The 18,594-nt window shown below is 38.9% G+C and overlaps 1 protein-coding gene across 1 annotated transcript in view; it reads right to left on the reverse strand.

Moving 5' to 3' along the window:
* Window positions 1-4,647: 4,647 nt before the first annotated feature.
* The window catches only part of LOC140243595 (vasoactive intestinal polypeptide receptor 1-like), a 118,295-nt gene continuing 104,348 nt past the window's right edge, over window positions 4,648-18,594 (reverse strand). Inside the window, exons 9-12 of the mRNA XM_072323260.1 lie at window positions 18,473-18,545; window positions 12,766-12,851; window positions 6,261-6,399; window positions 4,648-5,307 (exon numbers count right to left, since the gene is read on the reverse strand). Of these exons, the coding sequence (XP_072179361.1) occupies window positions 4,648-5,307; window positions 6,261-6,399; window positions 12,766-12,851; window positions 18,473-18,545 (958 nt within the window). The remainder of the gene's footprint in view (window positions 5,308-6,260; window positions 6,400-12,765; window positions 12,852-18,472; window positions 18,546-18,594) is intronic.

Here is an 18,594-nt window from a genome sequence, read left to right on the forward strand (position 1 = left end):
GTCTTCGGTCTACCAGACCATCAAATGCTTTACATGAGAGAAGAAATAATGCTACACGTGCATGTCATAGTTGGACAAAAAGTGGTAAAACCATCATTAGAGCACAGGGAAGGAGTTACAATATTCTTTTCATGTTCTCCAGTTGTACCTCGGGTGTACCTCGATCAACCAAACATAACCCCCTTCCCTGGTAACGGCAACATCCAGAATATACGAGACGCTCACCAAGTGAAGTTAATACACATCACAGCAAACTGTTAAAGGGGTGATACAGTTTTGGGATTGAGATTTAGATTTTGATTTTGAGATTAGGCTTCACGTTTGCAACGTTTTTGATGTTTTTTTTTTTGTTGTTGTTGTTGAGATAATGAGAAACCTCCTATGAAATACATGTATGATGAAATAGCATATAATTCTAAGAAGAAGTCAAAGTTGTTTTTTTTTTTTATGAAATTGGTTATGAAATGGCTGAGATACCTAAAACAAGGAGATCCTAATAAAATTATGAAAATCTATTTTCACCAAATAAATTTTGAATGCCCCTTGGAATTGCATGCTCTTTCATATTTCGTGAGGCTCATTTTAAGTATCTCGTAAAAAGTTAAAAGCTGAATTATCACCTCAACCAATACTATACCATCCCTTTAAGTACCCGTTCAGACTTTACGCCCACTGTAGAACTCTATACTCCATGATATATTTGGAAATGACTTTTGTTCATATATTTAAATCGCACAAACAAGACGGTATCCGCCTCATCAAAATCCCCGCACAATTTCTGGTTGTGAATTGTCCATAAAGTACTGTATAATTCATGTTTTTATAAATGATTCGAAAGCCACCACTTCATACTTATAAAAATCATCATTGCTAAACAATTGTGCCAACATCTCTACATGCAGTAGATTGACAAGAAGAGTATTCTTGTCTTCCTTTCTTTCTTCCTGTCTTCAAGTATACATATACGTGTATACAATATACATTGAAGATTTGTGTTTGTGTTTAGGTCAATGGGAGCCTTGTGAGGCGATTACATACTCATTGTTTATCTTGTTTGAGTATGTTCATGCCCGATTTTCATGTGACTTTTACGGCTCTGCTTATGTGATTTGGCTCCACACTATGAAAGTAATCTTTGAGGGGTTTATCGTTTTGACAATACCCCAAATGACTCGATGGCTATTACAGACATTTATTTTGACAATAATGGTCAGTGAAACGGGGAGGGGGGAGGGGGGAGGGGAGGGGGAGGGGGTCTTAAAAGGGAAAGCAATTGTGTCACATCATTTTATAGTCCTAGTACCTTCACAGTTGACTGTGAAAATCGGCTGCTTTTAGAGAAAATCAGAATTTGCACTGCGTAGCTACGTTGACACACTGTTTTCACATTGAATATACACAGTATGATACAACGTAACGCCAGGAACCCACAGTGTGTTGTGTGCGTGTGTGTGTGTACGGCCGACTGTAATAGTCATGTGACCTTTTTATTTTCTCCCTGGTTAATAAGGACAGTTTCACAGTGATTTCAGGTGTACGATTCATTTTTTTTTTCACAATGCGACCACGGCAAACAGTGTTAACGAATGCAAACTATTTACCAGGAGACACTGCAAAGTTTGAACCACACTGAAAATGTCATCAAGATGTTTTCCACACTGTCGTAACACAGAATGTTTACACTTTGGTCACAAACCATGCTGTACACGTACATTCTATACAATGTCACTACCTTAAGACATCAGGGCATCATTTAGATTCTTATTGTGACGATGTGAACTCTCATTTTCACATTGTTGATGTACACTGTGTAGTGTCACCCATGCAGTCTCAAGCGACGTATATGCACCACAAAAGGAAACACAACAAAATAAAAGCTTGTGTGACACATTGTAGGACCCTACATATATTTCTGTCAGAACTTTGTTCGAATGTTGTAGAGCGAGAGATGGAAGGACGCACGGAAATGTAAGGTTAACATCAGAGAAATAACGTCTACCAACACGACACGCGAATACGGAGACATCTGGTACCAGTTACGCGTGGCGTTACACTGTCCCAAAATTTACACAAGATGGTCATACGAGTATAGAATTTTCAATTTCGTGAGAATTTTGCCGCGAAGTTGGAGAAAAACTCATAATCAACAGCCAAAGCAAGTACTATGCTGGCAGAAGATCACACAATGGCGACCGAACCACACACGAAGGCTCACAAAAATATCAATCTTTATGATATTAAAGAACACGCTGACTACACGAAGATTTTGTCACCGCTCATGACGTTTCTGGTGGAGCCAACGAAATTCCACCGGCGATCATTTTTGCATCGTATGTGCATCTTTGCTTAATTTCGAGACAATGTGACGTCTGCATATGGAAATTTGCCAATTAAAAAAAAATAATAATCTTGCCATCTTATAATACGAGTTAGCACACCTGACAACGATGAGAGAGGACAGTTACTGTCAAAAAAACTTTAGATGTCGGGAAAATAAAAAAAACACACGTGAATCTAATCTCACGGATATTTCTCCACAGTCACATCGCCAATCACCACCACGTGATCACCACTGTCCATCAAACCAAAAGATGACGACCATTTAACGATAGACTGCTGACACTGGACACAGTATTCAGTCTCAAGAGAAAGAGAGAGAGAGGAATGAAGAGGATATGGTATTTACAAGAACCCGAAATGGCTCAAAAACTGAAGATAAAATGCCGATGAGCCATTTCGTGATTATCTTGGGTGAGTGTTCTTCTCTTGCAAAGCGGATTAAAACATGGTGAACATATTAACTATACATAATAGTCATGTTTCAATCGGCTTTTAATTCGCTTTACCGTCACTCCTCAGGAAAACAGAAGACGTCCTTCGAGACCCAGTCGAAAGCCAATTTCTAATCACATTATACTTTATGTAACATTCTCATATCTTCTGTCTCACCACATTGCACTTTCTCAGAAGAACACCTCTGCAAAATTAGACGCCATTTTTCTTCTTTGATTCAATCATTAACATGCGTGTTTGTTAATAGGATGCAGCTGAGGATTCACAGTGATCGGATCGTCCTGTGTGAATCGTCTCGAGGAGAGTAAAAAGGAGACCCTCTTCCTCTCAAGCATCTCCGAGAAAATTACGGAAAACTGAAGACACATTAGTGGTGAAAATCGGGACTCGTGAAAGTACGATCCCCCTTCAAAAGCTTCTTTGTTGTCGTTTGCCAGCGCACCAGCGCATACGGTGTCTCCGCGAGGACAGCATAAGATGACAAACAGTTGTAACCATAACAACACAGCACAGTACGATTACATACACACACACACAATTATAATCGAACCTCTGCCGTTACGTCGACATTTATACTGATTATCATACAATGTGTACACTCAAAACGATGGAGAGTAGGCGCAAATGTGTTGCTACGCTCAGTTCTGCCAATTTGATGGCTGAACATACACCTTTAGATCTAGAAGGGCACTTATTCGTGGGTCCATAGGGAATGGTACTTTGCTGATTAGTAGCTGTTGGTTCTACCCTACCGCGCCCAGCAGAAAAAAAATAAAGAAAAGGACCTGACGTTCCATATTGACAAGGGCAAAATAATGTCTTGAAGTGATTTTTTTTTTTGTTCTTCAATGCTGAAATTCTTTCGCTACATTGATACCATTACATTCAAATTATTACAAAATGTATATAACATTGCAGCGATTCAGCCATAATTCTTTTTAACAAAGAACGATTGAAAAGGTGTTAGTTGTTCATGCCCCTTTTAACCTCAACCAGAATTCAAGGTAATTAATTTTCAAGCAAGCATAGATATATCATTGACTTTATACACAAATTTAGATAAACTCAATATGTTTGAGATCAGTATTTAGAGGAAATAATGTCTTTAAAAGAGAAATCACGAGCAGACAGGACAGAAAAAAAAAACCAGCGGATAACAAGAAAAGAAAAACCTTCCTTGTATTTTCCTTCCCTGTCTGCTTTTCACGAAATTATGTTCTATGATAACACTTTCAAATTTTGCTTGATTATCATTGTCGTCAAGAAGTAAGTCTGTGTTTGATAAACTGGCTGTAAAATCTGCCGGGATAGAGGAGGCGATAATCGGGAAATGGTTTAGCCTCACAACACTTCTTCGCGAAGCACATAAAAGGTTTTCTCCCCATGATATCTGAGGGAAGCGAGTTTAGTACATCGTACTTTCATTCGATGAATCATTTGCTGTACGATGGAGCTACATGGGATCCTCTATATCAATGAATAAGTCATGAATTCATGAGGAAAAAGACTCATAGAAGGCGTCAAAAAAAGGGTGATATATCATGTACTCGAACGTCGTCACGCTCTCGCTGCCAAGGATTTACGATGTGTGTGATACAGAGACACCGAAACTTGAGCTCTGCTCGTGTGAATTAGATTTTCACGTGCTCGCAGATCGAGAACCTGACAACAAGATTCAAGAACTGCAATCGTAAGTTTGTCGAGCTCAATTTCTCTTGGCTTCACACGCTATCAGTCAGGCTTTTCGAACGGATGATATAACGTCAGATGCACGAATGAAAGATCGGATAATCTTATACAACATAATAAGGTCTCTTTGAGTGTCTGAGTGTGGGCGCATGTCGGCTGCACTTCTCACACCTCCGTTTCAATGTTGCTCAGCGTTTGTCTTTTCTCATTCTCATTAGCTCCATCGTCATCGCTAGCCACGTTTCCACGTTCGCAATCATCCATTTCGTCTTCGACCTCGTCTTCGAAGACGTCGCTCTTGTCTTCCGTGCCATCGACAACGGGCAACCGGTCTTCCGCGTCCAAGTCCGGTGTGACGTCGGATGGTTCCTCGATCTTGATGTCGATTTTTGTCGTCTCATTGGCCTCTTCGTCCTGCTCGTTCTCGTCAAAGTTCGGCGGATGGTCGTCATAGAGGCTGTTCTTATCGGCGGCCCCATCGGGCGTTGGGCGTGGCTCATACGGGTCCGGGAGCACCATGCTGTTTCCCAGCGAGCCGTTGCCCACGTGACCATTTGAGGAGTCGCCCCGCGAAAACTGTTTGCGCAGCGCGTAGAAGCGGTCGCCCAGCGTAGTAGACCTCGTCGCCAGACTGGTCTCCAGCACGGAGTCCTTCTTCATGGAATCCTTGCGCGGTGGCGTAGAACAAGACGAGCGAGACTGTCCGTTGCGCAATGTTCTGTGCGTACTGAGCGTTCTGTTCAGCAGGTGCAGGCGCCATTTCCGTTTGATCTCGTTCTTCACTTCGCCGTTCATGAAGCAGTAGAGAATAGCTAGTAGAAATCCCTGCATAGTCGATAAGGGAGAGAAAATTGTACATATTATGTTATTGTGTAAAGATTTAAACAGCAGTCAGTGATCAGTGGTATTGGTGCTTCTTCCTTTCCTTCTAATCATTATTAGGGAGCTTTAGATTTTAGACGCGCGGACGTTCAAAGAGAAAAAAAACATGATCTGAGCGTGCGCAGTAGCGCGGATCAAGTTACTGCGCACGCTCAGATCATGTTTTTTTTTTTCTCTTTGAACGTCCGCGCGTCTAAAATCTAAAGCTCCCTATTATACCTTGAGAGCATTACTTGTGGCCTACTACTTATACCTTTAAGCAGAATCTTCATCTTCCTTCTTCTTTTTCTTTTTTTTTAATGAAATGCATGGCGCCGGATTCTACATTAGTATCACGAATGGTTTACCATTGATTAAAGCACAGACGGTGGATTTTCTCCTAATATCTTTCAACATCATTTTCATCAGCTCCGTCTATGATGTATCTGGCTATGCTGGGGTGATGACAATGATGATGACGATGATGACGACGATGGTGATGATGGTGATGATGGCTATGGCAGAACAACCATAAAACCAACCAAACCACCAATCATCATCATTATAAACGCTTCTTTTTACTGCCTAAATAATCATTATTACCGAATTAACTTGCCATATTTAAGTCGTTCGTAAAGTCGTGCTTAACTTTACGAACAGCTTTATGGAACAGGGCCCAGGGTCAACATGGACAGTGCGAGTGAAAACACCTTTCTCTAGGGACTAAGCATCTGACTGGATTCGAACTCACGACCGTCCTTTGCGTAAAAGTCAAGAGCCATTAAAGCACAGTATCCCCCTCTTTACCACCCCCCCCCCCAAAAAAAAGAAAGACACACACACACACACACACACGCACAAACAAACACACAAACAAACAAACAAACAAACAATCGATAAATGACGTCATGGCGTACCTGAAACGAGGAGATTATGAGCTCGAAGTACACTCTGATGTGGATCATGGTAGTGTCGTTGGATGCGTGTAGACCGGCCGTGACGATGTAGTAGACGCCGAAGAGCGGGATGAGGATTAAGGTGGATTTGGCCAGTTTACTGCAATGAGAAGATGAGTACAACATAGATTTATAGGATACCAGAAGTGTTTTTAGGATTAAGAATGGGAATAAGGGCGCTAGGGTTCTTTGTTAGAATAGATTATTGATTTTGTGTAACGATGTGTATGTAAATGGTTTGTGTTGTTGGAAATTGATATATAACCAAAATAAAATAAGATGAAATGAAATGAAATGAAATGAAATGAAATGAAATTAGGTGAAGTGAAGTGAAATGAAATGAAATGATGTGAATTGAAGTGAAATAAAGTGAAGAGATATGAAATAAAATGAAATGAAATAAAATGGAAATGAAATGAAATGAAATGAAATGAAATGATGTGAAATAAAAGGGGTAATCTTGGCGAAACAAGAATAAGACCGCCGTTGCATAGATTAATACTGTGTTGGCATTTACCTGAACAGAAAAAAAATGAAACTTACTGGGATTGCCTCTTTCAAAAGTTAAAAAGTTCGTGTAATTTTGGTTGTAATGTAAATTTCCACGAGGATTAAAAACAGATCACGTTTTTGTGATTGAAGGACACCATTAGCTCTCGAAAAATCAAACAAGAATCCCGAAGAAAGCCGGAAAAGTTAAGTACAGAAATACCAATTCTTCATATTGCCACATCTGATAACTATGTTTCAGATACTGTCGACTGATTGCACCTATGGATACCAGTACTTTGATGAAGATGGAAAAGGATCAGGTACAAAAAAAAGAAGATACAGTGTAAATTGGAAAAAAAAAGAAAGAAATGTTGGTATTTTTAAAACACTGCATCGCCGACAGTATTATTGTCATCAAGATATTGTAGTCATCAGGTAAACTTAATACTTTGCACCGAGGGAGAAAGAAAAGCGAAACGGATACGCATGTATCAATGGATGTGTGACATCATCGTGTAATAAGAAAACTATCTATTGTAGTCCCACGACTGTTCATAGTGAATCGTAGTGGAGTGCTGTTGTTTGTCTGCAAGATGTACCATTGATGCGTCAATAAGCACCACCTCACAAGGTTCATAATAAATTTTACTTAAATCTCTAGCATTATGGATCCTTTCTTTCATTCAACATGTTCACAAGAATCGTTCTTCAATTCAATTCGATTTCATCGTCCGTTTCTGGAAAATGTGATCTGTTTGCATGCATACACATATCATCAGTGCATAGCAATTTTTTGGGAGTGTGGGGTTGGGGTTGTGGTTGATGTATTTCCTACATTAAATTAATGAACGCCATTTATTCGCGTCATTCAGCCTTGTCATTGGTAAGTGTGACTTCGTTTTTAAGTGTACTCCCGTCTTTGCTCTTTGATTTCATTCTTATCTATTATCTTTTCTCATCTCTCTCTTTTTCTCTCCTATCTCCCTCTCTCTCCTCTGTCATTCACACGCACACATACACACACACACACACACACGATGACACACACATACATTCTCTCCCTCTCTCTCCTTTTTGCATTGGGAAAGTTGTACAAAAAATATTGAATATTCATCTGTGATCAAGTCAGAAAATATAACTGCAGGCTCAGTTATCATTCATTGTAAGGCACTGGCAAATTGCATTAAGATTCAATAATTTTGTATTTCCTTAAATACCAAACTGATATACTATCGTCAGCATAATACATGTTAAGACTTGTAAGGTAGGTCTATAACACTGTATCCACTTTCAGGAAACAATATTACAAACACGTTGACCTGCTCATTTTATTTCCTCGGCGACGCAGACGAATTAACACCGGGGGATTAATGATGTTTCTATAGTTTCCTGGTGATAAAATAATAATCAGATCATTTTGTGATTTATGGTCATCCTTCGCTGCGTCAAAATAGGCCTAACCCAGTGAGACTCTCCCGCTGTGGCTTGGTGTCGCGATGCTTTATTTATCAATGGCAATCTAGATCAAAATGTGCGAAAAATCTGGGTTGCAACGTGAAATAAATTCCAATCAAAATCTTGCCTCCCCTTGATCGGGATATTAACCCTCTGACTGCCACATTAATCTCCTGTTTATTAAGTTTTTGGAATTTGTGCACAGTTTACTCATTGGCATCCGTAGATAAATGGGTAGTCGCACATATCAGATAAAGTAACCATTAAAAACTGTCTTGGTCTACAAGAAACGGGATTTGTCTTCGGTTTTTGTTTTTATTCAATTTCAAATATTCCGTGCATGATGTACATTTTGAGTACATTTTCTCATTCGACATTAATGTTCAAGTCCCGGAAACCATCACAAGTATCCGTCAAAGATGTGTGACTATGAATTATTGATAACACATTGCAATCAATATCAGTAATGTCGCTTCCGATAATGGTAATTTTCCCGCTTCTAAGTCAACTCTTGACTTGTGGCGGGCATTCACACCATTTCATGTTAGTAGAAAGTCATAAGTCCTGTATTGGTATCATTGGCACCCATAGAATCGACAGCTTGATTACAGCTGCTTTCATTCGTATGTTTTCCCCCCTGAGTCCTGTTTGTATTTCAATATATTCCCCTTGTTTTACTGTAATGATTTTGACAGCATTTTGATTTCAATACTTTCCTCAGTCACTTATCTTAATCTGACCATATTGTTGGTAAATTTTGATATTAAAGCCTTGTCGGTATCACTCGTAATTATGATATTTGCATGGATTGAACTCTTTTGAGATGGACTGTTGATCTATTAATATCTTCCAAGAGATGAGTAAACTATTAAACACAAAAAAGTAAAATAAATGAATGAAATGAAATAAATCAATGAATTAGACAAAAAAAAAAACCTCTTACAGAGTTTCTCTTAGAGAGCTTAACGGAATTGAAGGTTAGGGATCAAGTGATGTCGTTGTTTACCTCAATTGATCGATGAACCCGACAGGGAAAGTATACCAAGACGCCAAACTTCTAAAATAATTATAGTATTAACAGGCGTCAATCAGTTGCAATGAAAACATCTCGACGGAAGAATTTAACGAATTTGAAGAAGCGTAGCTAATTTTACAAATCTTACACTGCTGCACTGTTCCTCTCTCCCTCTCTCTCTCCCCTTTTCTCTTTTGTTCTTTCTCAAGCTATCTATACGTCTATCTTTCTTTCCCTTTCTCTCCCTTTCGTTTTATTTTTCTTTCTAAATCTTCTATCTATCTATCCATCCATCTATCTATCTATCTACATGTATCTATCCATCCATCCATCTATCTATCTATCTATCCAGCCATCAATCTATTTATCTATCTATCTATCATCTATCTATCTATCTATCTATCTATCTATCCATCTATCCATCTATCCATCTATCTATCTATCTATCTATATAAGGCGCGTCTACATCCTTTAGAACACTGGATACTATTTCGCTGCTCACACTCGCGTGTAATGTATGCCATTTTACTTATTCGGATGCTGGAGTCCATACCTGTGCTTTCTCCGAAATAACTGCGTTAAATCGAGCTACAACACTGATGGCAAACGAACACGATTACCGATCATCTCTATCGATACCCCAACACTCTTGTTTTCTTCACCACCACAGCCAACATCGCGCGATCGCAATGGAATATTGCACGACCAGAAAAGAACACCACAGCAGTTGAATGCACTTGGCTCATGTCCAAAAACGTGTTAACAAGATTTATCCACAAATGGCTCGGTTTAGACAAATAACGAGGAAGAACAAAAGCATAATAGTGTCCATCAGGCAACGATGATTTATAATACAGTCATGTCTAGACTGTTCCCGTCCCATGAGGAATATTGCATTAGCATGTGTTAGGCAATTACTTGATATGTGTGGGTCTTATACGACATGGTCGTATAACGCCAACATCATGAAATTTGGAGTGACAATTATGTTAATCCCTATACGGACTGGAGCTGGCCAAAGGGGAATACAAAACAACAAACAACAACAAACAACAACAACACCAACAACATGCAAATCACCAGCACGACAACATGCAGCTCGGTTCCGCGGGAGACATTCAACACCGGGCCCGGCACTCTGGCCATCGGAACAGTTCACGGGCTTGTGGCTAACTTCTTTAAACACCGACTGATTTCAAGTTTTCAAGCACAAACTAATCACCAGCACCGAACATGAAATCATCTAAAAGATGCGTCGTTTCAAATCCTCTCCGACACATTATTTTGTTGTTGTTTTTTTTTTTCCACCCCCTTTTTTAAGGCGCGCGAGGAATGATCTGCACCAAGGATATTACTATATCTCGATGCACAAATTTGTATGTGGATTCTGTAACGAGGTTCATGGTTAAGGGGATGTTGTTGTATTTTTAAAGATAATGCCGCACGATATCGTTATGTAGTTCACACATCTCGCGGAACACTCAATAAGTTCTGGGATTCATTTGAGAGAAGGAGCTAGAAAATCTTTTCACATAATCATGAACGGTCTAACATTGTGTTTGGCTGTTGTTTTTATTGTTGTTTTGGGGTAGCTTAAAGAGTAACTGAATAACTTTTTCTTGTATTCTGACTGAAAGTTATTGTGTGATTTATCGTTGCGAAGTAACAGCCTTTATGTTATAACATGATTTATAATTAAGGTTCGTCGGTTAGCGTACCGCCGATTTTATTATGATAGAGACTGAATTCTATTTTAAGACAAAGACTTAGGATTAATTAAGTTTAAGATTAGGTAGTTAACTCAGTAATGGGACTGAAGAAGGAATACAAAGTAAGATTTGGTATCAACTCTCAAAATAATTGAGAAAAGACGGAATTGACACACGTCCCATCCGATTGGGAGTAGTGAGCTAGAAATGACGTACAAGCTTCACATTCCCAAGTCCGTTCATTTTCTTTTTTTTTATGACACTCGCGAGTGTCTTCTGAGAATTCGGCCCTCGACACCCAGCCCCATTTCGACCTCATTCCAAAGATGAATCCAATTTGAATTGATGAACGAATGGGACGGCGCTTTGAAGCCTAGAAATTCTGTTCTCCTCTTGGCTAGACGGAGCTTTTCTCAATCGTCTATTTCCGTTTTCATTACGAGAGGAAGAAAAAAAAAAGAGAATAATCTCTTCCCTTTCTTTGGAGCCTAGATTAATGAAGAGAGGCAGGAGAAGAGGTTGAAATGAGGTATTCGGGTACGAAGAAACCGGGGGAAATAGAGAGAGAAGACAAATACTAAGTTTAAAACAAAAATAAAAACAAGATAGAAGAAGGAGGATGAGAAGAGGAAAAAGAAGAAGACAGGAAAGATGTCATTATCTAAATTAGTAATAGATACCCTCACCTCCTCATGAAAACAAACAAACAAACAAGAAAGAATACCCCTACTGACGCAATTACAACAAAAGGTACAGTATAGAAGAAAGACGTAAGGGCATTTTGGATTATAATATTGCAGACCATTCCAAGGAGATCTCACAACGTTTTTATGCGCAAAAATATTCGGGGACTGTAGGGTGATGACATTGTCCAAATTGTACTTCATGCTATTGTGGCTCATTCGATGATTTGGTGAAAACACCAAGCTTCGTGTTTTCATGATTCTTATCTAGTTTGTTTAATGTTCAGCAGTCAAACTCCAGAAATTCATCTGGATTTTTAAAATAAAGATCCACTTGATTTGACTTAATTTGAAAAGCCATCTAAGTATACAACCACACCTTATACTAATGACAAACGATTATATCTTGTCGCACCAGTACACTTTTCCGTCAATCTTCTTTAGACAGTATTGGATAGAAACGGAATGTAACAAAATATGTTTTATATTAAGAGGTAACAAATATAGGGGAAGGGTTTATAACAAAAGTACTGAACAGAAGAAGAAAAGGTCAACAAAAAAAGACAGAGATAGACAGAAAGGCAAAAGAGAAAACAAAATGCGGAATACTGGAAGACGGACTGTACAAAAAGAATCCCATGGAGACATGCATATGGAGAAATATGAATAAAAATGAAAAGAGAGAGACAGAAATAGATGGATGATAGATAGATAGATAGATAGATAGATAGATAGATGATAGATATATGATAGATAGAGGGAGAGAAAGAGAGTATGTGTGTGAGAGAGAGAGAGAGAGAGACAGGGAGAGAGAGGAGAGAACGACGGAGAGATGGACGGATGGGGAGAATTAATGGAGTCCTTTTTGCCAGACAAATATATTGGAAAAGATACCGAAGGAAGAAGAGAGACTTGGAAAAAAATGCGACCAAGACTGCGTAGATGTGCCTTGTGTGCATGCGTGTGTGCGTGTGTATGTGTGTGCGTTGTGTGCGTGGTATGTGTATAGGTTAAAGACAGAAATATGAAAGAGAGGAAGAAAGATACAAAAGAGGACCACATACCCAGGGTTAATGGCAGGTGTGGGGGTCATGCGAGTAATGAAAAAATACCTGTACGTTCTCGCTTCTGCCGCATTGCTTGCTCGCAGCTTGGTAGCTAGGACGCACAAGATCCGAAGAAACAGCACAAAATTGACCTGCAGGAACAAGAAAAGATATTGAAAAAAAAGAATAAATTGAATTTGAATTGAAATTGAATTCTACCTTGTTACAGCTGACAACCTTCAGAACTTCGAACGATCTAATGTGCCGTATGATGTCGCCATGGCAAGATATGAAAATGACATCAACTCATTTCAATTATATCATAACAATAATTAACAGAACTTCTCTCGAAATGACCGATACAGAACGCAGTATTTGACTATCAGATAAAAGTTTATTTTGTTCATACTTTTGAGTCAGTGTAGGTAGATTGATGGAAATACAGACAAACAAGATCGCACTCAGTCAGAACTAGGTTATTCCTATCTGTGATAGTATTCAAGAACCTTGGCCCTAATTCATTTATTGTCTGTTTTACGTCCCTATATTTTTCCTCCCCTCGGGAGCTTCATTGTATTGAATTAATTTGTCATTTTCATTTCTTTTGTTTTTCCACACACAAACACATGTATTTTAGTATTCAGTTTTTTTTTCTCCAGTATTGTAAACACATACACAAACTCCCACTCACACACGTATTTATGTCTTCATATACATGTATATAATATATATATATATATTAATCCATTCGTTCATTTATTTACAATTATGATTATTGACATTTGTTTGTTTGTTTGTTTGTTTGTTTGTTTGTTTGGGGTTTTTTTAGTACGCTGAAAGCAGGCTCTTATATTTGATCTATACGAGGTCACTCGTCATCAAAACACAGCTGTTTCTGAGAGCGGTGCTTTCAAGATATATAATCCTATATCTAATTTTATCAATATCCCTTTAAGATGTAAGGAAAGCTTGGGTAACAATGATCAGAAATGACCCTCTTATCTTGATTGTTTTAGAGTTTCCTACCCATTTTTTTTCCAATGGAAATTATACTTATTGAAATTTAAATTCTTCTTTCGACTGCTAGTATCTGTATCAACTATACTCCCAGATTATGTCTTCTCAATTTCCCCGAAAACAGATCCTTGGTGAATCTGCTTAGTTTAGCCTCAAATGGACTACTGTCCTTAAGATACAAAAGGTCATTGGTATGGTATACAGTTGTCTCGCCCTTGGCTATGATTGGGTGGGGGCCTTCGCTGATCCGCGAAAGGATTTGGCGAAGCACAAATGACGTAATGCACTAAGACGTTCGAGGGGACAAAAAGAGGGGATACGATCTGAATACCCAAAAATATAATCTTTTTTTTTTTAAGCTTGTGAGGGCTACCGACTAGATTATTGCAATGAAGAAAAAAAAATGTCAGCATTAAAAGATTATTTTCTCTTTCTGTTTTTGCATCTTCCTCTTTCCGCATCCTCCCCCCCCCCCCCGTCTTTCTCTCTCTGCAAGAGGGCCAGATGTGTAGCTTCTTATTCCTTTACCTTCAATAACCTGTTTTCCTCGTACTTAGCGATTATTTGTTTTCTGTAAGCATCCCGAGGTTTTGTGTATTAATATTTTGATTGTCTCTTCCTCTATTTTCTGGTCTGTGCTCGCATCCCTTGGTATTAAGAGGACTTTTCTTCGATGGTTATTTGTATATCATTGAGCTTCCTTTCAAATCTTTTCTCGTCATCTTCTGTGAGGATTTTTTGAGGATTTTAGGGGGTAATTCTAAGATAAAAGACCTCTTTGTATCAAGTTAGCCATGTTCAGATACCTTTTGGTCTCTCGCAATGGCTATATAAGATTGACAAGGGAGGGATTGATACGTCTGGCAATTGACGTCATAATAACGGAAGACTTTCTGACCCAATTTAATAACTTGCGGAGCTGGAAGACTGCAAAGTACTTTTTATCAGTTATCTTTTTTCCCCCCTTTCCAGTTACCCATTCAATACCTACTTCCTATCAAGTTCATCCTATGGGAATGGCTTAAGAAGAACATTCAAGAGATAGAGCGAAGGCAACAGAGGCAAAAATCCTAGTAATGATACCATTTGAATTTTAGCATGTCTTAGACGCAAATTTAATAATCCGATTTGGCGTGCCTTGAGATGGCTGACTTTCGTAGACATTGCATGTCCGCTATTCCAGTTTCCGTCTTGTTTTCTTCATAAGCTTTCATAAGTGGGGTTAAATCAGCCCCGCACTGAAAATAACTACCAAGAAATTAGATTAGCTTTAATCTACACTCAAATTTCATGCACGCTAATTTTCGAAAGGTTATGGGACGGCAAACACAAAAGCTCGATGCTTGCCTTTATAGCATATTCTCTGACCAAGTATTAACTAATGAAGGCAAGGCAAACTTGGAACTTTGTAAATGCAATTAAACGAAGTCGGGAAGATAGATAACTTATAGAAGGGCCTTTGGGACAGAAATACATCTCATGAATGTGAATACGTCGGTAATCTTGCTTTATTACAACATAGTCGGAGACTGCGTGGAGCTTTGTGGTCATTATGTGCAACCGCTTTACGACAGCAGCGGGCGTGCTTGGCATTTGAATCGGCGAGGGGGAAGAGATCGAAGTATACGTACTCCATTCTTTTAACCCGTTCCGTACTGAATTCTGAAATGCCCATAGACTAACACGCAGGTCAATAGGTTCCCATACGGAACGGGTTAATGTTGCATCATTTTTCTTTTCGCTGTCTCGGGACAGAATGGAGAAGTATTGTAACGAGTCTGTGGATGTTGTCGTCTCAATGCCCCCATTTGTTCTGATAAAATATTCCCCTCTTTTGTACAAAACGAAATTAACCATACAACTATGGCAAACCTTACCAAAAACACAAAAACGACAACAATAACGCAACCATCCGAGAAGTTGTCGAATGGGACAAATTTTGAAGATTGATGAACAGACATTATGTATGACGCGTTTCGTTACTTCACTATTTGCCAGGATGGTATTCACTGTCATGAATTTTGGTGATTTATTATGTTAAATCATCCTTGGAAATTTAAATTTGTCACCATGTGAGACTTTAGTTGTGATATTTTGTAGGAGGTGGAGTCCCTGATCAAATTTACGGTGGCCCGGAATTCACAAAGCTATTTCAGTTGATTCCACGGATTATGCAAAATTCAGGCTGCGCGAAAGAGCATAACATATCGCGTGCATGTGCCGAATGTCATCCTATAGGCGTGCTGTCTCGCGGATTCGCAAAGCAGGCCTATGCCTATTTCGCTCTTGCTTTGAAATTCATAGACCAAATTCAAATCATATAGATTTCATTTACGCACTATCTATTGTGAATGGTGCAGTAAAGTTGATTTTTTCCTTTATTTTTTTTTTTTTAGTAGTTTGCTTAATTCTTGGCATACAAATTCAAACTTCAAAACATAACTCTGTTTTCGCGATTATTGCATAATGTATGTGATTCTGTCTGCGTGTGTGTGCACGTATTTGATTAAGTATTTTAAGAAATCATATAATCATATATAATATCATATCATATACATATTGTATATATATATATATATATATATATATATATATATATATATATATATATATATATATATATCCGTTTGGTATATATCCGTCGGGAATACGAAGTTTGTTGAGGATTGAAAAGAGGAGAGCCTCTGGGAGTAGAGCCGATAGGGCGCGAAAAGACCTCATTAAAGTCTTTGATGAGCTAGGTCTGCGCATCACCGTCCAAACCAACCTCAAGGTAGTGGACTACCTAGATGTCACACTTAATCTAGACACTGGCACCTTCCAACCGTACAGAAAACCAAACGACACCCCCCTCTACGTCAATAGGGACTCCAACCACCCGCCCGCTACACTAACACAAATACCCTTAGCCGTTGAAAAACGCATATCGACATTGTCTTCAAACGAAGACATATTCCACAACGCAGCGCCACTGTACAACGAAGCCCTGAAAAAAAGCGGCTACGAGAAAAACATCAAGCACTACAAACCGAGTGAAGAGGAAAAGAGAAGAAAAAGGAAAAACAGGAGCAGGAATATCACATGGTTCAACCCACCTTATAATGCAGCGACCAAGACAAACGTGGGGGGTAGATTCCTGAAGCTCATCAACAAACATTTTCCCAAAGGGCACAAGCTGAACCCAATATTCAATAAGAATACGGTAAAAGTGAGCTACAGCTGCATGAAAAACATGGATGCAGTCATAAAATCCCACAACCAAAGAGTTATCAAACAATCCAAGTCACGTGACACCGAACCCAAACCCAAATGCAACTGCCGCCAAAAAGACCAATGCCCATTGAGAGGAAGATGCATGGAAACGGCTCTTGTGTATAAGGCAACCGTCAAGCATGACAACGAGGAAAAGTGCTACTACGGGCTGGCGGGGGGTACCTTCAAAGACAGATATAGGAATCATGTTAAATCCATCAAGAATGAGAAATACAAAAACGAAACCCAACTCTCAAAATACATCTGGAGCCTGAAAGAAAAACGCGTAAACTTCACACTGACATGGGACATCCAAAAAAAGTCAAACTTAACTCTGAGAAGGAGCGGCCTGTGCAACCTCTGCCTCGATGAGAAGGCCATCATCATCCGAAACAAAAACGCACTCAATAAAAGGTCCGAGCTCATATCCAAATGCAGACACCGAAAAAGAAAAATCATCCAAGCGTCAAACCGATCCACCGCGCCACATGAGCACAGAAACACACCACTTTGTCAGTCTGCCTGAGGATCGCGACAGCGTGAAACCGCCGGTAGCAGACAAGGCACCAAAACACAGGTACGCCTATATATATATATATATATATATATATATATATATATATATATATATATATATATATATACATTATGTAGTATACTGTCTGATGTAATAGATAAATCATAATATATAAAGAAAAAAAAAAGGTTTTGGAATTCTTCTTACACAGATCATTCAAAAGTTCTGAGAGTTCACCGTGTAACTATGCGTGGCCAGCGTAAATATGCTTTACCGTTGTCTCTTCGAAAGTGCAAGTATCGACATAACTTTATGAAATTTTTGTCTAGAACCGTGATGATGAATTATGATTTTAAGTGACACGAGAGACGTAAATTCTACGAGTGTGAATATTACGACGATAATTCACGACTATGGCAAGCCACGCTGTATCTGGTTGATTTTCTTCTCATTTTTTTTTATTCGATGACAAGACAGCGCTGATTTCTGTGCGACCAGCGATGCATTTTGTATATGGAAGGCAAGTTCAGGGTATTTCACATTCATGAAATTCTTCCATCGAGATGTTTTCATTGCAACCGATTGACATGAATTTGAATAATTACGCAGTACCCGCTGCATGCTATAAGGATTAGAATTAACACTCCTTGCTGTCGGGGCGAAAGCTCGGTGGTCTAGTGGGAATGACGCCTGTCCGGTGATCAGGAGGTCGTTTAGGTTCGAATCCTGCTCAAATATGTACGCCCATGAATCTTTTTTTTTTATCATGGCTACTACTAAAACACTGATCAATTCAGTGCTTATTTACGTCGATGTAGGGCAATTTGTCAATCAGTTGCAAGTTCAGGGTTGTTGGGGTAAATTTATAGTTCAAACAAGAATAAGGATAGTGTTTTTATGGTAAAAACGACTGTCATTAGTTTAAACAGCTCTCTCAAAATCACAAATTTTCCGGGTTTTTTTTTTTTTTTTTTTTGGTTGACTCACAAAGATAGAGATCATCACAGGCGCTTTGATAATCCAGTAGCTGGAGTCCTTCGTGGCGTCATGAACAAAACACCTGTAGGAAGACATGGGACTAAAGATGGATCATCAGGTATTGGAAATAG

Source organism: Diadema setosum, chromosome 20 (assembly GCF_964275005.1).
Source record: "Diadema setosum chromosome 20, eeDiaSeto1, whole genome shotgun sequence".
Taxonomy (NCBI): domain Eukaryota; kingdom Metazoa; phylum Echinodermata; class Echinoidea; order Diadematoida; family Diadematidae; genus Diadema; species Diadema setosum.